General features: G+C 46.8%; 1 protein-coding gene across 6 annotated transcripts in view; it reads right to left on the bottom strand.

Annotated features, from left to right (window-relative positions):
* DOCK6 (dedicator of cytokinesis 6) overlaps window positions 1-23,823 on the bottom strand; it is a 1,219,180-nt gene that overhangs the window by 665,813 nt on the left and 529,544 nt on the right. For all 6 annotated transcript variants that reach the window (XM_069604231.1, XM_069604230.1, XM_069604232.1 and 3 more), the window contains exon 21: window positions 4,382-4,546. In XM_069604231.1, the coding sequence (XP_069460332.1) occupies window positions 4,382-4,546 (165 nt within the window). The remainder of the gene's footprint in view (window positions 1-4,381; window positions 4,547-23,823) is intronic.

The following is a 23,823-nucleotide window of genomic DNA, read 5'->3' as shown; positions in this document are numbered from 1 at the left end:
CAGAAGCAACCCAGGGAGTACAGCTCTTCTCTTACAAGTGCAGTTTACAGGACTTGTACCCCAGCCCAACGACTACATAGACAACTAAAAAAACAATTGGTCTTCCCAGGAGTGGGACCCACTAACCATAAGTGCAACAGCTGAAATGGCTCCTAGAAGATGGAGGAACATGGAGATTTTCGACGGTTTGGTGGACAAAGAAGGGGCCAGGCAGCCAGCAATAAACAGTCCCACGAAGAAGACAACGGTGGAGGCGAACCAGGCTGGGCCAAATAAACATGGGAGACTGGGTATTGGTGCCCAATACACCGGAGTGACGACAGCTTTCAACATTTCAACACCAAGGGGGGATGACCAAGGCAGTACAGAAAGCCAAGCCAATGAGGTGGACCCAGTGGAGGAAGAGGACAGCACAGGAAGGACATCAAACAGACACCAATTCAAAGTAGAACTAAGGTAATGAGGCACAAGTCCAGCTACCATGTCTCAAATGCAGGAGCAGCTTTTCAATACAGAAATCTTCGAGCAGGTAAGCAAACCTGCAGCCTTGCAAGAAAAATCCAGCAGAACCGAGGACAGAATCAGGGTTTCCCCTAAATAAACCAAGAGCACTATTGGGCTGTCCTAAGCTAGCCCTTCAATCACACAGCACGGCTCCTAACAAAGGATTAAGTGGCTAGTCAAACATGTTGGCCCCTAAAACCAACAAACATTCAGTTACACCCACAAAGGATGTGCAATGAACTATCTAGAGCTAGGAACTGGTCAACACCAAACCCATCGAATCCAGAGGGTGAAGGGCTAGGCTCAGATTGAACCTGTGTGTGCACAATGGATATTTTAAGCCATGCTCATGGTTTCCTGAAACAAAGGAAAGGCCCAAAAACAAAATGGCAGAAAACCAAACTATTAAAACATTCATTAGTACCCTAAAGACTATCAATAATATACATTAAGATACTAATGCAGTAAATAGGTGACGCCAAGACTAAATAAGACACCAACAGTGTTTGGGAAAATTCTCATTTTTGTGCTAATTCCCCTCAACCTTAGAGACCCCAAGCTCTTTTGCTGGACTTTAGGACTTTTGAATTTTGAACCTGGAGTGAGTGAGGGACCCTTTTCTCACTCCCTCATGTGTTTTGAACTGATTTGGATGATGTGTTTCCTCTATTTTTGGAGTCTGACAAACTCCATAGGCATCTACTTTTTGTATGGTGACACGCAGCACCTTCATTGCAGTGTCACAAAGAAATCCTTTAGATTTCTCATAAGGTTTTAATAAATTTTCTTGTGTGTACTACTGCTCCCAAGAATAGTAAAGTGAAATTGACTTTACTTACCTTTTCCCTTTGTGGATCCAGCACACACCATCTTATGTGGAGTGCTGGGGGGTTACCTAGTAGCCCCTTTTCCTACTGATAGATAATTGCCATTATTGTCCTTGTGAATGAAGTCACCTCAGGGTGTAGGAATTGTATAAGAAAAGAAGTATATCCAAAGATAATCCAGGGTGATAAAAAAGGAACATTTCTTGTGAACTGTGTTTTGGAGAAACCTGGCAAACCTGGAACTTTATGTTGTTTACAAACGGCACGTTAACCGGAGGAAGAGAGACCACAGTCAACATGGAGCTGCCGATGAAAACCCCTCAGTTGTTTAAGTTAAAAACGTAAGGGAAAAAAATAGGATTTTGACACATGACGTGTCACTCTTTACTTTGGACATCCTGACAAATGCCATAGTATTTTTAGTTGAGGCAGGGAAATGCTGTTAGTATTGGGGACAGTTAGGGTGTTTCCTCCTTTATTTTCATCTAATAAAAGACTTTGCCAACCACCATGCCACAATTGTGTCAGACTCTGCACCCTTACACTAGTATTTAAATATTGAATGTCCACAGCAGCAGAGAGAGGTTGGTGTAAAAGATTTTTACACAAGGAACAAGTCAAACCAATTTTTGCAAATCACACACAAACTCAAGACGAATGTAGCTTCAGCAGGAACACAGCTACAGGCCCACCTACAAAATAATCAAGACTGGCCTGCCTTTCCATCCATAACTTGTATCCCCCTCCTTCGGTGTCCAACAAAGCGTACCCTTAGTTGTCTATCCTAATTGCACTGTTGGGGAGTATGAGAATACAGGGGATTACAAAAGCACTGAAGAGTACATCCAGCGCCCTAAATGCGCACGTAAATCCCTGTAGAACTGAGCAAAAAGCATGGACGGCAGCAACACCACACATACCCACATACACCTTAATGGGGGATCAATAAAGCACGAGCAGTCATGATTTAGTGAACCATAGTGTATTCACCCTATAGCCAAACATAACCCCATGCCATAGTGAACATAGCTGGATTTCACATCAATTAGGGAAATATAAAACATATTAACAATAATAGTGAGTGACAGTAGCCCTCGACACTCAACTGAGCACACAGTACATGTAAGCCTCAAAATCTAGTTAGTCACCTCACAAAGATGAAAATCCTCACCCCCACAGCAGAAAATGTTAGGCATACCTTTGCAAGGAAGCAAACACACATTCCAACTGTAACTTTCAAGAGCACACATTAAAATGCTGCATAGTGACTGGCTAAAACCAGTGGAGGCAAACCAGTTTCCAAGCTCGAGATGCGGTAGTGAGGTCACGAAAGAGTAACAAAGAGATAGCAGACCCCAATACTAAAAGGACAGAACACTGCCTAATGATTGGTCAAAATTAATTGGTCTTTGTGCGTTCTCAGGGAAGTATTCGAAAGACATAAATTGCGTTCCTGAGCATTATGTCAAAATGTAATACAATGAAGGTCAAAAGCCTGTAGGAACAGAGCAATAACTGTTGGAAGATATGTCACTTAAGGCAGAATGAACAAGGCACAACACTGCCCTATGTAGGATAATGTACACCAATAAGGCTTAATTTGTTAATGAAGAGGTTATGCAGAAAGCCATTACACAAAGTATGATTAATTGAGTAAAATTGATTTCATTTCCAGAGGTTCACACAACCCTCACTGCATGAACATAATAGAAATAAAGACACCATCATGAAGTCACAGACTTTATAGACACACACACACATAAGCATGTAAATGCATACACATATCTTTGTCATTTTAAAAGAATGAAGTTCGCAAGCAGCTAAGGCCGAGCATTAAAGGTCAAAGGCAGGGTAGATGAAATCATGAGAAATGGTAGACATGTGAGCAATGTTTCCAACGACGAGTTGCAAACTGTACCAGAGATAAATCTTCCATAATGACAACGATAAAATGGTGCCAAACAGCTTAGGCTAACGGAATGGATGTCAGGTTACAATCTCAGTGTCACCTCACGCAGGGATTGGTTGAAATGTACGTAATCATTCACTCCACTCCTACATCTTATGAAGCAACCAATTGCAAATTGCGTTTAGCTGATGCATGATTTCGAGAGAGCCACCCAATTTGAAAGCATGTGAACATGTGCTGATGTATTAACCTTGTTTAATCACGTGGCTAGATTAAACCAATAGAGTTAGGAAATGCATGGAAACGCTTATAGTGGAAATGATGCAGGCGAAACAGAAGCCTTGAAATGACCAAGTTACTTTCTTACCTGGTAACGTTCTTTCGATGGGATGTTCCTCCAACGTATTCCACATCTATGACAGTAATCCCTACAGCACAGCTGAGGTGATTACGGTCATAGATGTGGAATACGTCGGAGGACACAATCCCCTCGAAATAAACGATTTGCAACATTAGTTGTCTTTTCCATTGTAAAATACACTATAAAACCAGCCATTTTTCAGAATACGTTTGAATGGCTTTTTAGATATTTCCCTGGCAATTATAATACATATTTGTTCTTCTCATATCTCATGCATTCATTTTTGTCTCTTTTGGATAGATTTTTGATAGCTGGATCAGGACTTACCCAACTGTATCCATATTTGTGTACCCTATTACTATATCCCCTTGTTGTACAGCACTTTGTTGCTTCACAGCTAGGCTGGTGCAACATATAACCCTGGAACATAAATGCAGCACAGATACTGGGCACAGCAAACACTGAAGCTCGGAGTCGTATTATTTATTACATTTGAGGATAGTATCCTACTTTCCCTGCCTAACGTTGTGCCTTAATCTGGGGCCCTAGAGTGCACAGCTCAACGGAGATGGTCCACAAAGAGAAAAAAAGAAAGAAGGAGTAAGAAAGTTAAGGAAGAAAAGAAATCAAAAACCAACAAAGCAGAGACATAAAACCTAAGAAAATCAAGACAGCGGATCACAAAAAGAAGGGGACACGAGTTGGATTGTTTTAACAGTCGGAGTTCAGATAATAGTGAAATGGTGGACAGATGTCTCCCGAATGCAAGTCAGCACTCACCTGCAGCCGGTGGCACCAACTCTGTGCCTGGCAGGTGGAAGCCATAGTAGATGTACGATGCCAACAAATGGTTACGGCCGTGTTGGTCCTGGTTCCCCTCCAAGTCCTTGTGGATCTGGTCAACAATTAGGGCCATAGCTTCGAAGGCAGCACGTCCAAGGTTCACTGTTGGGAAAAGGCAGAAAAAGCAGACAGGTGATAAGTAACACAACAGGTACTCAAACTCCCTTAAACAGCTCCACATCTGGCTGGGCAAAACCACCCTGATACAAATACCTTGTTACCAAAAATCCCCAGTATTCGAGAGAATGTCCCCCTTTTTGTTGATTATGCATCGCCTTGTGAGATGCACAATATTTTTGCTGATCGGCCCGATGCCTGTAATTCCTTTTTGTGGAAGTGAAGTTCTTTTTAAACTTAACTGAGCTCATAAGGCTACCAGGGCAGGATTGCCCTTTTACTCAGTCTGCTTGTTTGTGTTGTGTTCAGAGCAGCTTGGTGGCAGCGTTTGATGGTGGCACCATGGTGTAAGCACTTCTACTATAAGGTACTTTCAATCCTTTCTAGGGGTCAAAATGGCTACCTTTTAAACGCTGGCTTTACTGGTGGTCTTCTCGATTCTGATGAATAATGGCCACCCATCCCCAATTAGATGACTAGGGTACATACATCTGTGGGAATCTCAAGATATTTGTTTTTGTGGAACCCTGGGACTGACCCAAAGGAAGCTCTGTAGGAAGCAGAGCTGCTGCCATCTAATCCTGAAGGTGATATGCTCTCTTTTCAACCAGAGGAAACCAGTTGTAGGCCTTTCTTCTCCTTGAATGGGCGGTCAGTCAGTTCAGCATTCCCTGTAGCCTTCACGTGCTCCGGTGAAGATAATAGACTGGGCATCCTGCGATCACTAAGTGGAAACTCATGCTCTACCTGGAACTCCAAGTGAGGTTGTGTGCTGCGTACCACAGACATCTTCTCCAACGTGGGGCTTACGAGTCTCGGACCCCTGCGGCTGCTTGTCATTGTGGAAGCCTTCTGGCAGCCGGTACTGAGACCATCGTCCATGCAGGAGAATTTGGTAGCCTTTAGAGAGGGTGACCATTTTGCAACATCACTGCCGATTCATCTGTCGAACCCTGCTCTTTGTAAGCTGCCTTGAGGAAGTAGTGCAATGTAGCCATGTATGCTTTTGTCAGCTAGCCACCTTTCAGGGCATTGGTTACAGATCCTGCTGCCGGAACAGCGTTCTCAAAATAAACTGGCCCCAAAACGCACTTCTGGACTCATGCCTACTCGTTCTTTGCAATTACCTCCATCATCCTAGAGAGTTGTCCCAGGGTCTTCATACTTTGACCAACCAATTGTCTCTTACGTTGCGTTGTCTGCCATCCTGTTCAAAGCCTTCTCCCACCCCAACTGTGACTAAACACTGCAAAAGGGCCTTTGGTCATCAAACCTCTGTCTGCAGCAATTCTGCTACCTCTTCTGCAGTTCTCCTGAACGGCTGGTAATAATGGATTATGTTTTTAATATAATCTTATTTTAATATAACAGACGGTTAGGGAGAATCCTCATAAATGTGCTAATTCCCTCACCTTAGGGACCCCCAGCAACTTTGCTGGCTTTTGAGGACTTGATTCTTCTACCTGGAGAGAGTGTGAGCCTTTTTCCCACTCTCTCATGTATTTTGATGTGTGTTTTACTTTCGTGTTCTTTGATTATGGAGTTTTAAGATAACTCCATAGGCATCTATTCATATGTGTCACCCTGCACCCTCAGTGCAGTGACACAGGGGAAGCCTATCAGGCTGTCCCAAGGTTTAAATACCTTATCTGGGATAAACTACTGTTTCCCAGAGAAAGTAAAGTGAAATTGACTTTGCTAGTCTTTTCAAAATTCCTAGACCCAGCACAAACTATCTTACAATAGAGTGCTGTAGGGGTTAGGAACAAGTTACTTATCTGTAACTGTTGTTCTCGAGCATGGGTCTGGCATGGATTCATATGCTCATGAATATTCCACATCGTCAGGCTGGGAATCCTCGGTAAAAGAAAAAAACAGTTTGTTTAATTTCTGAATTGTCTTTTTCCTAACAACCAATCACTGAGCTCTGGGTCATACTGCCCCCAGCCAATGACTGCCCTCTACCCAATCCCCTCCTCTGGCAGCCATCTTCAGATCTGGTAGCACATAAAGTGCCAGTAGGACCAAGAGAAGAGCCGCAGAGGGGTAGGCGGGAGGGTTTGCATGGGAATCCATGCCAGACCCATGCTGGAGAACAACAGTCACAGGTAAGTAACGTGTTTCCTCTCCAGCATGGGGTCTGGCATGGATTCACCTGCTCATGAATACAAGAATACATAGCAGTACACACATGCACAACCATGGGAGGTGGCAAGGCTCAACATTAAGCATTTCAACAACTCAATATTAAGCAGCTCTTACCTCCTCACCAGGCTCACCTTCAAGCGAACAGGTTGCGCAACTGCCTGGCCGACTCTGGACTCCTCCCTGGAATCCCGGTCGACGCAGTAGAATTTCGTGAAAGTGTGCGTCGACCTCCACGTAGCAGCCCTGCAGATGTCCAGCAGGGGCACACCACAAAGGAATGCCGTAGTAGCAGCGATCGCTCTGGTTGAATGGGCTCTCGGACGGCCGGGCAACGGTCGGTTTGCCAACCGGTGACAGTGCATGATGCAGCCGGAGAGCTATCTGGAAATGGAAGCCATTGAGAGGGCCTTCCCTTGGTTCACAGGGCCAAAGTTCACAAACAGCTGTGATGTCTTTCGAAAACTCTTTGTGCGGTCCACGCAGAACTTCAGCTCTCTAGCTACATCCAGCAAGTGCAAAGTCCTCTCAGCCGGCGACGAAGGCGACGGGGGGAGAAAACAGGTAGCACCAAGGGCTCGTTGAGATGGAAGTCTGATGGCACCTTGGGCATGAAGGAGGTGTGCGTCCTCAGTACTACCCTCGTCTCGTGGAATGTCAGATATGGAGGCTTACAGGAGAGGGCCTGGATTTCTCCCACTCGTCGTGCGGAGGTGATGGCCACAAAAAACGTGGTCTTCCACGATAGGAACTTCAGCTGTGCCGAATGCAAGGGCTCCAATGGCGGACCCAGGAGCCTGGTCAGCACCACATTGAGCTCCCACGCCAGGGCGGAGCCTTCACCGGCGGGAACAAACAGAACAGTCCTTTCATGAATTCCTTCACCAGGCAATGAGACCACAACGACGACCGCCCCAGAGTTCTGGTGTAGCATGAGATACCCGCCAGAAGGATTTTGATGGAGACATGTGCCAGCCCCGCCTTGGCCAGCGACAGCAAGTACAGCAGCACTTGAGGGGCCGTAATCCATAGAGGGTTGATCTTCTGTGCACGGCACCAGACAGAGAACCTCTTCCACTTATGTCCATAGCACTTAAGAGTCGAGAATGCCCTGGCCTTTGCAAACTCCTCCTTGCAGTCTGCCGGGATCTCGTAGCCTCCAAACCTCCAGTCCTGCAGGTTCAGCGATCCCGGGTAGTGATGTAGGATGGTGCCTCCTTCCCTGGTGAGAAGATCTGCGTCCGTCGGCAGTTTGACTGGGGGGGGACGCTGACATGTCCAGAAGGTCCGGGAACCATATCTGCCTCGGCCACGCAGGTGCGACGAGGATCACCCTGCACTGGGACCGTCTGAGTTGACAGATGAGTCGCAGAAGCAACGGCGGAGACGCATACAGGAACAGGCCATCCCAGGGGAAGGAGAATGCATCGCCCATGCTCCCCAGTTGGGGAAACCTGCTGGCGAACCTCCGGCATTTGCTGTTCGTTGCCGTCGTGAACTGATCGATCTGGGGATTGCCCTACCGTCTGAATAGGAGATCCACTTGATCCTGCCAAAGCTCCCACTCATGGCAAGAGCGCAGCTCCCTGCTCAGTGAGTCGGCAACAGTCTTCTTTACTCCTGCCAGATGTAAAGGAACCAGGAACATCCCCTGGGCGAAGGCCCAGTGCCACAGATCCTGCGCTTCCTTGGATAGGGCTGGGGATCTGGTGCCCCCCTACTTCCGGATGTAGAACATTATGGTGGTGTTGTTGGTGAAGACCTGTACCACTTTGTCCTTGAGGGACAGACGGAAAGACCTGAGGGCTCAGAACACGGGCCAGAGCTCCAGGACGTTGATGTGCAGGACTTCTCCTCCGGGAGCCAAAGGCCTCTTGTGTGGAGATCTCCGGTGTGCGCACCCCATCCCTCCAGGGAGGCATCCGTCGTCACAGTTCCTGATGCGCTGGGGTCCGGAAGTCCATGCCCGCCTTGAGATACGCGCAGGTGCCCCACCACCGGATCGGTGTCTCGTTGAGGGAGATCTTGTCTTCGAAGCTTCCTGCCACTTGCATCCAACAGGCAACGAGGAACTCCTGCAGTGGCCGCATCGGCAACCTGCACAGACACACAAGGTAGATGCATGATGACATCATGCCTAGCAGGGACTTGATGGTCCTCACCCTGGCCACTTTCATGGTCAACAGCCATTGTACTTTGCCCAGGATGGCCTTCGTCCTCTCCTCCGACGGAGAAGGCAACCGCACCACTGTGTCGAGTCTGGCTCCCAGTAACAGGACAACCTGCGACGGTACCAAGTGGGACTTCGCAAAGTTGATTGAGAGTCCCAGTTCCGTGTGCAGGTGGACGGTCTTCGCTGTGTGGTCAACGGCGAATTCTCTTGACTTTGCTCTGATGAGCCAATCTTCCAGGTAGGGGTACATGTGGATCCCCTGCAGGCGCAGCTGCGCCGCCACCAGTGCCAGGCATTTGGTAAAGACCCTTGGCACCAACTTCAACCCGAAGGGCAGGACCTTGAACTGATAGTGCCACCCTTGGACCACGAATAGTAGGAACTTTCGATGTCTTTTGTGTATGGGGATGTGGAAGTAGACATCCTCCAAGTCCAGCGACGACAGGACATCGTCTTCCTCCAGCTGTCCCAGCGCGTGCTGAAGGGTAACCATCCGGAACTTCTGGGATTTTATGTACTTATTGAGGTGGCAAAGGTCTAGGATGGGCCCCCAGCCGCCGTTCATCTTTCGGACGAGGAAGTACCGCGAATATACTACGGAGGACCGGAGTCTCTTTGGGACGAGTTCTATCACGCCCTTTCTCGGCATGGCTCGTACCTCCAGAAGCAGCTGTGGAACGTGGTTTTCTTTCCTGGCCACAGGTGAGAAACGGGGGCACTTCCTTTGGAACTCCAGAGTGTGCCCGTGGGCCAGGGCATCCAGCACCCAACGGTCAGTGGAGATGGACTCCCACACGCCAACAAAGTTTACCAGCCGGCCTCCCGCCGGGGTGCTCAGGTGGGGGCTCGACGTCATGCCAGGTTCAGTCCTGTTTAGGCGACGAAATCCACCGGCCTTGCTGCAGCCTCTGTAGGCTTCCTGCAATGAGGAGCGGGCTGCCTGGCGGTATGACAAGGAACTGCCGCCGAATCCTTTGGAAGCACCTTATGATTTGCCTCCGGAGGTCCGAAAAGAGCGTTTGTCGTTGATGGAGAGTGCCCAAGGCACGGGCTGTCTTGGTCTGCCTTGATGGCCTGCAGTAACTCGTCCACTGCCTTGCCGAACAGGTTGTTTCCGTCCAAGGGCATGTCCAGTACCCTGGTCTGCATGTCGTGACGGAAATCGGTGGCCCTGAGCCAACTGCGCCGGCGAAGGCAAACACTGTTTGGCCTTTGCCTGCCTTGCCGTCTGGGAAGGGCAGGAGCCCTCACCGTCACCCGCCGTCGACAACCACAACGAGACCGTGGCCTAGAAGCCACTGCCTAGCTGCTCCGACGTCGCCCCGATGCCTACAATGATAAGGAATCATCTGTACTGGTCTGATACCCTTTATTATTACCAGTAAGCCCAATCCGACACTCTTGGTACGACAGATGCCTTCCACATCCATCACGATCAACCACGAGAGTCGGGGCTCTAAGATGGCCGCTCTCTGTGATAGTTGACATGGTTGCCTAGCAACCAGGAACGAGAAAGAGCAGTCCGCTCCGATTGGGCCAGTGTGCCTATTAATTCTATGGCGTCAGCCGGCCTTCTTGAACAAGGCCTAAGGGAACAAGGCCGACTCTTGTCTTTGCCTGTCCTGGCCTGGGGCCGGCACCTCTGGCCGTACTAGACCCCACTCATCACCAGCAAGATCCCTGAAACATTTGTCTTATCCCTGCCGCAGGCTGCGGCCCAGCACAGAGGATCCTCAGCTGGGCAGGAGCCCAACCACTTTCCAGGGCTGCAAGAGCAGCACGGTTGAGCCGAGCAGCAACAAGACTACAGGGTCAGCGCGACGCCTGTTCGTCATCAGCTGTTCTTCACAGCAGAGAGTTACGTAGCACTTGCCTGCCCCTTTGTCCCCCCCATGGCCACGTGGCCTGCTGCAGAAACACGCCTCTCCCCCGTGACCTAAAATGGCCGCCAGCACATGGGTGCCAAATCTGTTTATTTGGGTTGCCTAGAAACCGCAGGAGTAACGACTCCATAGGCTACTGCCCGCAACCGGAGGCGGAAGCCGGCCTCCACCACTAAGGCCTACGCCTACCCGTGCTTGTCCAGGACTACCACGGCAATGGACTCTGCCCCTCGCAGCACACCAGGCCCTACTTATTGACATGCCAGGACTCAGCAGACGCAGTACTAAAATATCACAGGTGTAACTCTAAATGTGAGTACCTACTGCTTGTACCCGTACTACCACGTGCCTCCTACTTCAATATGTGCATTCTCAATGTACCCATATTGTCTGATTTAACCCTCTAGCTCCCTTTACTGAATGCTCACTTTCTCGATTGGCCAGCTTAATGCCCCAATTGACAGTACAAGCAATCTCTCTCCTAGCACTCCTGTTCAAAACGTGTTTGCACTTCCATTCTTACTTATTGCTAAAACCTATGATCATCACAGTCAACCTCTATTGTCCGTATCTGTTGAAAGCTGCATTTATTTTAATACCAGCATGTAGACATTTACCTCCATTTGCATTGCCACTTGATAGTTGTACTTAGAGTATTTAGCCTAACTTGCATAGCCATCTAATATTTGCACTTGCATTGCCATTTGAAATCTACATATAGCCTCCATTTGCATTGCCATTTGATAACTGCATTTAGCTTCCATTTGCATTGCCACTTGAGATCTGCATTTAGCTTCCAGTTGCATTGCCATTTGATAGTTGCATTTAGCCCCCATTTGCATTGCCATCTGATAGTTGTATTAAGCATTGCATTGACACTTGATATCTGCATTTAGCCTCCACTTGCATTGCCATCTGATAGTTGTATTTAGCATTGCATTGACATTTGATATCTGCATTTAGCCTCCATTTGCATTGCCATCTGATAGTTGTATTTAGCATTGCATTGACATTTGATATCTGCATTTAGCCTCCACCTGCATTGCCATTTAATAGTTGTATTTAGCCTCTAGTTGCATTGCCATGTAATAGCTGTATTTAGCTGGCATGCCTATACTGCGAGCATGCCTATCCGCAATAACTAACTACTAGACCTGTGCACCTACTGAAAACAGCCTACTGCCAGTCACTGAGGTGCCTTCATAACTTAGTAAACCTTGGTACCAGCCTATGCTCCTGGCCTAACCGCAGACAAATTACTCCGCTCTACACTTCTACGACTGGTACTACTAGAATGCTAGAAACCATGAGCTCCATAATCTATCAGTGATTACCTAGACATTACTGTGGTCCCCCTCCAGACATAGATAATCATCCTTAGGATAGGATGACCTCCACCCTCCTCTATCTGACCACTCTCTGGTCCACAATGATAACAGTAAACCACCTTCTGCAATTTATGCCCACTGCAACATCGAACTCTGATGAGCGCCTACCGACCATCACCCCAGACACTGACCCTCAGCCCATAAAGTTACCTATCCCCTACCACTCCCTAACAAACATCCCGTGTGACACTTTAAGCAGAAATGCCAAATTACGATCAAGATTACCTAAAATCTATGAACCTCTAGCCAGACTAGTCAACAAACCTAGTAACAGAAGAGACTTCCAACTCAATGCCACCAAACTAAACATCTCCCCCACCAAAAGAGACTCCCACTTTAACAGTCCTATTAACACGCACTGCAAATTAAGCAATAGGACAACCAAAAAGAAAAGTCGTGTCACCCCTGCGACACCTAAACCAAACACCCCTCTGAAGGGTGCCCTTATTAATGCTAGGTCATTAATAGTACATGCCACCGAAACTGTTGATCTCATCCAAATAGGTGACTATGATCTCCTAGCCATAACGGAAACTTGGCTTCACCAAGCAGCAGGACCCGCTCTGTTGCTTGCCTCGCCCTGAATTACAACATTCTCAGAGAAGACAGAACCAATTCTCGAGGAGGCGGCTTGGCCATCATCGCTAAAAATAATCTCACCATAAAAATAGAAACGCCTTCAAACACCAAATCCTGCGAATCCTTAACCACTAAACTCATAATATCATCCTCTCAATCCATCAATATACACCTCATCTATAGGCCGCCAGGTCCCATTGGAACTTTTGAGGAGGACATCTCTATGATCCTCTAAAATAACCTAAAAAACTCATCGCAAGCCATCCTTCTAGGAGACCTGAACTTAGGTTTCAACGACCACAAAGATTTACAAGTGACCAATATCGCCAATGTCATCACAGAATTAGGATTCACCCAAAGAATATCACAACCTACCCACGAAAAAGGTCGAACACGCGACTGGGTAGCCAACCACAACTGTAATGTAACTATTACTGATGTCAGCCCACAAATCTGAACAGATCATGCACTAATAACCTTCCTTATAAATGAAACGACTACCCAACCTAAGGAAAATATATTGGCTCCCCCCCACCAACCAGAAATTAAAGAAAATATAGCCACAGACAAACTGCTACCACTTATCCTCCCTACTCTAAACACCCTACCTGAATCACTAAACCCTTTAGCTCTAGTGAATGAGTTCAACTCAACCATGGCCATAGTCTTGGACGCTATCGCCCCTCTGAAAATGAGAAAAAGTAAGCCCAGAGCACACTTAAACACCTGGTTCACCCCTCACCTAAAATCCCTAAGGATTGAAAAACACAAATGTGAATCCGCCTGGAGACTAACTCCATCTGAGACTAATAAAGCAGCTCTCATCAACGCCTCTAAGATTTACAAAAATGAAATAAGGAGAGCTAAAAAAGAGAACTTTAACAACAAAATACTGCAGGCTAATTCTGGAACCAAAGAGCTATTCATTATACTAAAGGAACTGGAAAACCCCATCCCTGCCCCGGACAACTGCGACAAAAATAAAACGTGGTGCTCCAACATCCAAAAAGCGCTAAACAACAAAATAGCTACACTCCAAACTGAAATTGAGAAAAAGAAATATAATATTCCTCTTTCAACCAATCAAGGAGTTAAACTACCTACTTCTACCAAACCAAAAAAAAAATGCTACTTCACCAAAGTGACTATTTTAGAGATCGAAAAGATAATACTCTCGCTCAACCTTTCCAACTGGCGAGGCGACATATGCCCAGCCCAACTGATAAAAGATGCGGCCAAAGACCTATCCCCATTTATTTCTAAACTCATGAATGCTTCAGGCACGATACCAGACAACCTCAAACAATCATGGGTCCTCCCCCTCCTTAAAAAGCAAACTTTGGACCCGTCCATCCCGACTAACTTTAGGCCAATTACAACGGTACCATTTCTGTTAAAAATACTAGACAGAGTGGCTTACTTACAGATCCAAAAATAGTTGGAGCTGCATCAACTATTAGGTACCACACAATCAGGCTTCAGGCCTCAGCACGGTACAGAAACCGCGCTTATCGATCTCAAAACCCAGGTCGATGAGCTGAGAGACCTTGGAAAAACAGCCTTACTCCTACTGGATCTCTCAGCGGCTTTTGTCTTGGTAGATCATGATGTGCTCTGTACCCACCTGGAATCTGCGGCCCACTTCTCCACACATGCTATAGCGTGGATCACGTCATTCTTAAGTGGCAGAACTATGAAGGTTTTCTCTACCTCTGCAGCGGCTGACCCAGTACCTATCACATGTGGTGTTCCCCAGGGCTCCTGTGTCTCTCCTACCATGTATAACATTTTCACAAAGCCCCCGTTTGATGATCTGGACCTTCTGGGTGTCCCCTACACTAACTATGCAGATGACACTCAGATTCACATTCCACTTTCGGGGGACTATGAACAGGATTTGGCCTTGGTGAATAAGATATACCTCATCATTCAGGCATGGATGTCCCGTCATGGTCTATGCCTGAATGATGACAAAACGGAACTCATCATCCTGGGGAACATACACAACATCAAAAAACTGAACGATGACTATTCATCATTTGTTATAGATGGCAACACCATTAAAGTAGCAAAAGAGGTAAAAACATTCGGTTTTTACCTCGACTCTTGCCTCTCTCTAACAAAGCAGGTGAGTGCGATGGCCTCTAGTACTGCATTCACCTGTAAGTTGATTAGAGCAGCAAAACCATTCCTGTCCACTACCAGCTGCCTCACCAAGAGCTGGACTATTGTAACGCTCTATATATAGGGTCTAAAACACACGCTGCAAAAAATCCAAACCTTGCAGAACGATGCCCTCAGAGCCGCCTTAGGAATCCCAAGAAGAGAGCATATCTCAGATGTCAGAAGACAATCTAATTGGCTCTCTACAGCGGACAAAACTTAAAACAGTATCACTAACATTCAAATACCTAACAGAAAGCTCTAAAAGAAGAACTTCCAATAGACCGACCAGAGAAGCATATACCAACCAGCTAGTTGTGCCCTCATTTAAACTGAGCACTGCCGGGGGCAATAGCTTCCCTGTCAAAGCAGCCCAGTTGTGGAACTCCCCCCAACACCCCCCCAACCTCTTTAAGGTCTGACCAATCCTATCCACACTTCAGACTTAAATGCATTAAATTGCTCAAAGAAAACGACCTGTAACTGACCGACATAAGGACTACTTACGTCTTACCCATCTGTTAATCTGTAGTTGAACGCATACACACATGCTCCCCCCCCCACCTACTCTACCCTGCTTTTTGACTTTCAAAGTATACTGTGTATACATCTCTGTGTACAAATACCTGTGTATATAACTCTGTATATTACCCTGTGTACACATTTTTAGGGTAATCATTATCCTGCTGTCAATGTATCCTGTATCTACTTGGAATGTGTAACTGTAACTTGTAAGCTTAAAGTATTCTTGTACACGCGCCCGGGTCTGGCACGCTCTATAAACAAACAAAGCTGTTGCCCATCTGACGAAATCCGGTATTGGGGATATCCGTGGCTACCGTGATCCAAAGCCACCTCGCCCTCTTGAAGGATTTCAAGGGCTTCCGTCCTCTTGTCGTCCGGGAATAAGTCCAGCAGAGGAGCAATATTGATCACCAGCTCCCTATCATAGCGGGCCACGATTGCGAGGGTGTTGGCTACCTTGATGGTCGTCGCTGCTGACAAGATGACCCAACGTCCCATGGCATCTAGCTTCTATCCCTAGCCGTCCGGCAGCGAAGTGGAAGAGGATGCCCTCGCCCCTGCCGCTTTCTTCTTAGCTGCCACGGAGACCACTGAATCTGGGGTCGGTTGCGCCCTGAGGCACATAGGAGCGGAGTCCGAGACCCGGTACTTCTTCTCGTACCGGTCTCTTCGCAGGGGCCTTGGACGGGTGCTTCAGAAGGGACAGCCCTTCGTCCCAGATGTCGTCCAACAGCGGGACTGAGAGTATGGTTTTCCTCTTGGCTTCCCGTCATTGGTAAAGAAATCCCTCTTTTTCTGCTCCTTGGGGCACAGCTGGAAGAGCTCCGAGGCCCTGGCGATCATGGTGTGAAAGGAGCCAATTTCATCGCCGTCTCATCTCTGTCTCATCCCTCGGCAGAGGGTATGGAGGTGAAGGGTGGGGGAAGATGGATTTGCCTCCGCTTGTTCAGCAGACTCCCTGACGGTCCAGGCGCTGCTGGATCATCGGCTGGAAGTAAGGGCAACCTCGTTGTTCTCTCTATGCACAGGGTCTGTAAAGCCAGCAAGATTGCTCCCTAATTGTCCTGCGGCGGAGGCATTGGTTGCGACCGGAGTGTCAGTGGGGGCATGTGTCCTCCGGTTCCTCCTCGGCCTGCTGCGCCTCCTCGGCTCCACTGTCGCTCTCTACGTCCGCCTCATCGGGATCCTTCCCGTAGGTTCTGACCTCCTCGAACCTCTTGTCCAGGATTGCTTTGACGCCAGACAGCTCATCCTCGGAGGAGGTATCGGAGTCCGTTAGGGCTACCGCGCCCTCCCCCACCCCTTCTCAGCCCGGTGTTTCACAGGGTTCTTCTCGATTAGCTGAAAAGTCTATTCCCTCTGGGATGGCAGGGAAACTCTAGGCCTGGAAGTCGTCTCCACTGGGGTCACCTCCATAGGCTTCGCCATGTCCGCCATGACTCCTCAATCGAGGCCTTTTCCGGGTGAATCAGGGCTTCACGACCTTGGGCGCGTCCGAGACCTTCACCGTGGTGGGAGGGTCACTGCCTCGCTCCCCCTTGGCTTTCTCCATCGGGGCCTGCTGGGCTTCTAATGAAGCTTTCCCGGGTTGTCAGACTTCCTCTTCACCGAGCCGGAGCCCTGCCTGGCAGCCGAGGAGCCCGAACCAATGGCACTCCCGGTGCCCGTGGACTCGCTGTACGTTGCCTTCTGTTGGGCCCTCGTCGCCGGAGCGCCCTCAAAAGGTCTTAGAAGACCACTCGGACGACTTCTTCTCAACTGCTGCTGGGCTCTTCGCCTCCAGCCAGTTAGCGACTCGAGTACGACGGTCCTTCATGGTCTGGACGGACCTGTTCTTGCAGAATGCACAGTCCTTCTCCATGTCGGCGTGAAAGCAGAGGTACCGGGAGTGCTCATCTTCCTTGAAGACGTTCTGTAGTCCACATCCTGGGCAGATCCTAAACAGTTTGGATTCAGTTGGCATCGAGTCTCCTTTGTCCTGGGCCATGTCCACATGGGGTAGGCCTCAAGGATCTTCCAGAATCCTCCAAGAAGTTAAATTTGATGAAAGATCGCCCTTGAGGGGCATAGACATTTCCGAAACGGGTCCCCGTTGATCAGAAGATGAAATGGTGGAGCTTGAGGCTCGAATTGACCAAAGAAATGAGAGTAAACACTTTGAAAAAATGCAACACGCAGTAAAAGCTCGAGAGCTAAGCACGAGGACTCCCAATACTTGAACGTGCAGTAAAAATCTGAAGATGGCTGGTAGAGGAGGGGCTTAGTAGAGGGCAGTCATTGGCTGGGGGCAGTATGGCCCAGAGACCAGTGATTGGTTACTAATAGAAAGACAGTTCAGAAACAAAACTGAAACTGATTTTTTCTTTACCGAGGATTCCCAGCCTGACGACGGGGAATATTCATGAGCATGTGAATCCATGCCAGACCCCATGCTGGAGAACCTAGTATCCCCCATGTCTAGAAACTCATGTAGCAGTCAAATGCTACCCTTTCCTCTTGAAATGGCTGGTGGCAGTGGTTTTTGTCAGGACTGGCTAGTTTAATAACAGGAAGAGTAACAAGATTAACATTGTGCCTTTAGAGCTGGCTGGGTTAGTTGTGCTTTCAGAACTGGCTGGGTTAGTAACAGGAAGAGTTTGTTCATAGAATTAACATTGTGCTTGCCCAAGTCAAGATGGAGCGAAAGAAACTTAATCTGATTGGTTAAAGAAGCAAAGATATGTTTGGTTGCCTGATTGGTGGAGAGGACAATGGGTTTGATTCTTGGGAGATGAGCAAGATTCTAAACTGCCTTTCATCCAGAGAAATTCAGTGGCTGGTTGTATATTAGTTAAGCTCCTTAAGTAAGGCCTTTCCAGAGCTCAGAAAATCTACCAAAGAAGTAAGAATATCGTTTGCTGATCCAATTTGAACAAGAAGTCATCAGGTGGGATCGTTCTTTTAAAGATTTTGAGATTGTCACAGTGAACTTTCATTTTCTTTTATAAGAAAACTTAAAGAGTAAACAAGTTTCAAGTTCATTTGAGAAAAGAGACATTTACAGTTAAAGTTATTATAAGGAAAACAAGCTTGAAGATTGTGCGTAGGATTTAAAAGTTGATTAACTGCGTGTAATGTTCTTCAAGACTGTTTAATGTGTGCGCGAGCTCGCAAGTTGTCGTTTGCGTGTTCTTTTTAAAGCGCGTGTACATTTTTTACGTGAAAGACGTTTCCTGAGAAAGCGCGTGTGGTTTGCGATAGAGCGCGTGCCAAAAAGAATTGCGCGTGTGAATTTTAGCGCGTGTACATTTTTCATGTGAAAGACGTTTCCTGAGAAAGCGCGTGTGGTTTTGCGATAGAGCGCGTGCCCAAAAGAATTGCGCAAGTTAACTTTAGCGCGTGTACATTTTTTTACGCGAAATACGTCTCAAGAGAAAGCGCGTGTTGGGTTGCGATAGAGCGCGAGTCAATTTTTATCAGCGCGTGTTAGACAATTCTTCACGTCTTCTGATTTCACGTGTTTATCGCACACGCTTGTTAAGGAAGAAACTATACGTTCTTTGTGTAAATGTGTAAATAAGGAAAACAATTCACACGCAGAAAGAAAGCAGTATTCCAGGAAGTTAAAGAATATAATTTAAAGTAATCTATGCAAATAGAACTCAATGTTTTCAGAGAAAGACTGCAATTTACGTAAGCATTGAAAACTACATAAGGTCAAAAGAACTTTGAAGTAAGAAGAATATCTAATTCTGAAAAGATGTTGCAAAGGCCATCACTTTAGGATTCTAAAGAGACTAGATTGGCTAGAACTATTTGCACAACACAAGATATATTTACAAGATATTCCACAAAGATTACTAACCTCTAAGTCTTTTACTGAGGTTTAAGAGGTAAAGAGTTTAGAGTTTATTTAGCATAAGTTTAGAAAAGAAGTTTTCTTATTATATAAGTAACCAGGTGCATTTGTTTACCACAGATACCAGAGCCTACCAGACGGTTGAAGGGCAGCAGTGTCTCCGTTGTTATTTTCTCCAAATTCCCCTTTCCCTTTCTTGGGGTTTTCAGCTCAGCTTATATTTAAGGGTTCAGAGGTGAACTCCTGGTGAGGGTCTGTGGGGCCAGCATCAGCTCCTGTGGAATTCAGTCAAGCCGGACCCTGACAGTTTTACAACGAACTACCATGATTTTTCCCCGACTGCTAACACCGGTAGCGTTAAATCGCGGGAGCCATGTTTTTCAAGATGACGTCTGAGCCTCCTTTGTTTAAACTGGTCCCGGTATTCTTTTTTCGCCATTTCATTTTGGAAAGGTCCTTCTAGAGTTTGTCTCTGCGTGCCAAACCAGGTTTGGTCCCTTTGTTCCTATGCCTTTGGCAGGCTTCAGGACTGAAGACCGCCTCTGGCGCCCGAGTGTCTGGGGTGGGCAGGAAGTGAGGGAGGTGCCCGAAACTCCCTGTGCTTAGTCTCCTAAGAGACCCGAATGCACTCTGCCGTGATTGGCTGGCTGACAGTCTGGCAAGGACAGCCAGCCTGCTGGGCGAGTGGCAGCTAGGCTGGAATGAATGGGAGAAAACTGTTTAAAAGGCGAGTCATTCGGCTTTTAAGGCAGAGTCGACCACTGGAACGAAAGAACCGAAGACGAGCTGGAAGAGGATGTCTGCTGCAACTCCTGGACTGTTGGTTTGCCCGGTGAAGCCCTGCTGCAGGTCCGAATCGCCAAGTTCATCTCGACAGAGAAGCCCTTCAAGGACAACGTCTCCCTTTGAGTTGGTGGGACCAATCAACTCGTAAGCCACCTGGATACCATTCTCGGAGCAGGTTGTATTTTCCTCAAAGTGCTGCAGGAAACCAAATAGCCAGGGAGAAGGACATTAGTTTGTGTGCTTGACTACAGCTACCGGAATCGAAGATTTGCCTTTGGCAGCTTTTTTAACCAGTCCCCATGCAGTGCAGGAGTCCCCCAACGCCCTCCCTCTTGTCCCCACGACTGAGGCTCAGGAACAGCGAGATCTGCAGGAACTGCCAGGAACAGACGTCTTCAGCTGCATCATTTTTTTCATTGTAAGGTACTGTGAAAACCCGATCGAGAGAACTTACCTCTCACTGCGAAAGTGCGTGAAACTTTGGCAACTTGCAGGCCTAGTCAGCTTGTGACCCGGCATATGAAACTTTCTTTTACGAACTACTTCTGAGAACTTTGGCAAAGACCTTTCCATTTAACTTCCAGAACTGCTTTATTCTATACAAGACTTTAGCTCATTAATTTTGGCCTAATCTATTGCATTGAATCAACTCCTCTAGAGAACTCAAAGTATTTGCACTGTTTTAGAGCAACTGTAATATTTGTTTTATTAACTTATGCCTATTTTCTCCTACTTCAAATGCTCTGAATGCCATTTTGCTCCTCCTTCAAAGTAGTTTAAATGACTCAGAACCTGATCTTGTGAAGTACTGAAGTATATGTTTGTGTGATAGATTGCCTCCTTCTAGTGAAAGTGTAAATGACTGTGAAATAAAATAAGTGTTTTAATAAGAAACCTTGAGTATAAGAGTCTTTCATTTTACTTGTAATTATAGACCTCTGTGTAACACCCTTACAGCTCACATTCGTTCTTGAGATAAGCCTGTCAGCTCAGCAACGCTACCACAAAACTGTGTAGTTTAGACTTATACCAAAGGTTGGTTTTGCTTACATCTGTAGTCCTAGTTGTGTTTAGTGGTCCCAAAGGGTACTGCACACAAACTTTTCCTAACACAGACTATTGACTTTGTCCCATTCATTTCTAAACTTGCCAAATTGTCTAAAGTACCTTAGAATTGTTGAATCCTCCGTAGATAGTTGATTAAGACCTTTTTTGAGATTGTACCAAATTTTGTTTATATCATTTTGCACAATGTTCATATAACAAGTAAATTATACTATGGAGTGAGTGAGTGAGTGAGTGAGTGAGTGAGTGAGTGAGTGAGTGAGTGAGTGAGTGAGTGAGTGAGTGAGTGAGTGAGTGAGTGAGTGAGTGAGTGTGAGTGAGTGTGTGTGTGTGTGTGTGTGTGTGTGTGTGTGTGTGTGTGTGTGTGTGTGTGTGTGTGTGTGTGTGTGTGTGTGTGTGTGTGTGTGTGTGTGTGTGTGTGTGTGTGTGTGTGTGTGTGTGTGTGTGTGTGTGTGTGTGTGTGTGTGTGTGTGTGTGTGTGTGTGTGTGTGTGTGTGTGTGTGTGTGTGTGTGTGTGTGTGTGTGTGTGTGTGTGTGTGTGTGTGTGTGTGTGTGTGTGTGTGTGTGTGTGTGTGTGTGTGTGTGTGTGTGTGTGTGTGTGTGTGTGTGTGTGTGTGTAAAACTTAGTGGAAATCCCTGTACCCCATATTTATGTTTGGCCTTCTTAAGCATTAAGCATAAGGCTTTCAGAAACAGCTCTTTACTGGCAGACAATACATGAAAACTAACTGAACTCATATCACATATGCTTATAGGGTCAGCCCAATCAAACAGGCGGTTGTAGTATCTTAACATGTTCGACCGTCCACGGTGGGAACAGATACAGATGCCTGGCATATAATCACAAATACTTGGTGATGGTAGTAGCCTCGTGTCCTGTCCTCACAGAGTTAGAAATCGTCCCCTAGCTCTATGTTATGGATCCGGTGTTACTGTGCTAAACATATGCAAATAGCAGTTTGTAAGCTTTATCCAGCTCCCCCAGTGGTAGCGGTAGTGGAGCGACTGGGGCTAGCTCTTGGGAGGGGAGCGGATTAGACAAGAAGAACAATTACTTATCTCTCAGTAATGTTTTTTTCTGATGGATGTTCCTCCCACAGATTCATCTAAGATGATCCTATCCACAGCGCAGCTGTTCTTCAGAAACGTTCCCACCGTCATGGTCCGCAGGGCGGTTTCGTCCGATGCCTCTATGTGCCGAACATGACATCGGGGCCAGTATATATTGAGGCACCCCATCACCTCAGTTCTACGCTTTTTCTATAGCACGCAGAGGGTCCGTGGAACCATTAGTACACTGGCTATCTGGCAAGTGGAGCAGGTAGGGAGGGCGATAAGGAATCCGTGGGAGGAACATCTATCAGAAGAACACGTTACTTACCTGTGTTAACGTTCTTTCGATTGGATGTTCCGCCCACGTATTCCTCATCTTTTGATATTTCCATATCCAGATTTAGCTGCTTTAGAAAAGTGTTTCCAGCAGGGGGTGCTGCACGTCGACGCCTGTCCACTCGATGTCTCTCAGGGGCCTCCATCTCAATGTTGACGTCATCACTGGTATATAGCGTGTGCAGTGGCCAATGGCTTCAGTTTTGTAATTCTCATTTTCTCTTGGGTGTACCTTACGCCAGACAGTTACTCACTCTGACTCACATTAACAAGGAAATTCTACTGTGCGATAAAATGCGTGTGAGAAACATCCAATCGAAAGAACGTTACCACAGGTAATAACTTGTTCTTCTAACGGATTGTGTCCTCCCACGTATTCCTCATCTTTTGATAGACTCCCAAAGCAGTATTAGCATTCCTGGAGGAGGGAGTCCAAATTTACAGTTCCAAATCAGAATTACGAGTTCCTTATTGGCTTGTGTGTACTGAATGTAACACCGCCTTCCCAAATCCACCTTCCCGGATCGAAGGAAGGAAGGGTCCAGACTATAATGCTTTGTGAAAGTGTGGAAGGAGGACCAAGTGGCCGCTGCACAAATATCTTCAATTGGGCCTCCTCTCTATAAAGCAGAGGAAGTAGCCATGCACCTGGTCAGATGACCTCTGAGACCCTCAGGAGATTCTTTTCCAGCTAATCTGTAGCATTCAGAGATACCTAAGAGGATCCACCTAGATCAGATTTGTTTTGAGACTGCCATACCCAACGTATGACCTGTGTAACCAACAAAAAGTTGATCATCCTGTCTCTCAACTTAGACATCCTGCACATGTAGAAGCCGAGTGTACGTCTTGGGTCAAACCTGTTTAATCTCTCTTCCTTCCCAGGATGAGGTGGAGGATAAAAAGATGGCAGTATCATGTTTTGAGTTAAATGAAAATCAAACAGTTTTTGGTAAAAATTTGGGTTTAACCTTAGGGACCACTCTATCCTTACAGAAAACTGTGTAAAAACACTTGCAAGACAAGGCCTGAATTTCATTCACCCTATGGGCTGAAGTCAGAGCAACCAAAAGAATGGGTTTGAGGGCTAACAACCTTAAAGGGCAGGAATTAATAGGCTTGAAAGGAGCACCCATGACAAATTTCTAAACTAAATTGAGATCCCAAACCGTGACTTGAAAGGGGATCGGAGGAAACACATTTGTCAATCCCTTCAGAAACTGTATCACTAAAGGTATTTAGAAGAATGATATCTCTTCAGAGGAGCGCTTAAAAATAGAAAACACTGCCAGATACCCTTTATTTGTGCCAACCGGGAGCCCCAGATT

This window comes from Ambystoma mexicanum, chromosome 3q (genome assembly GCF_040938575.1).
Source record: "Ambystoma mexicanum isolate Mex_15411 chromosome 3q, UKY_AmexF1_1, whole genome shotgun sequence".
Classification (NCBI taxonomy): Eukaryota; Metazoa; Chordata; class Amphibia; order Caudata; family Ambystomatidae; genus Ambystoma; species Ambystoma mexicanum.
This window is presented reverse-complemented; position numbering and strand designations above follow the sequence as displayed.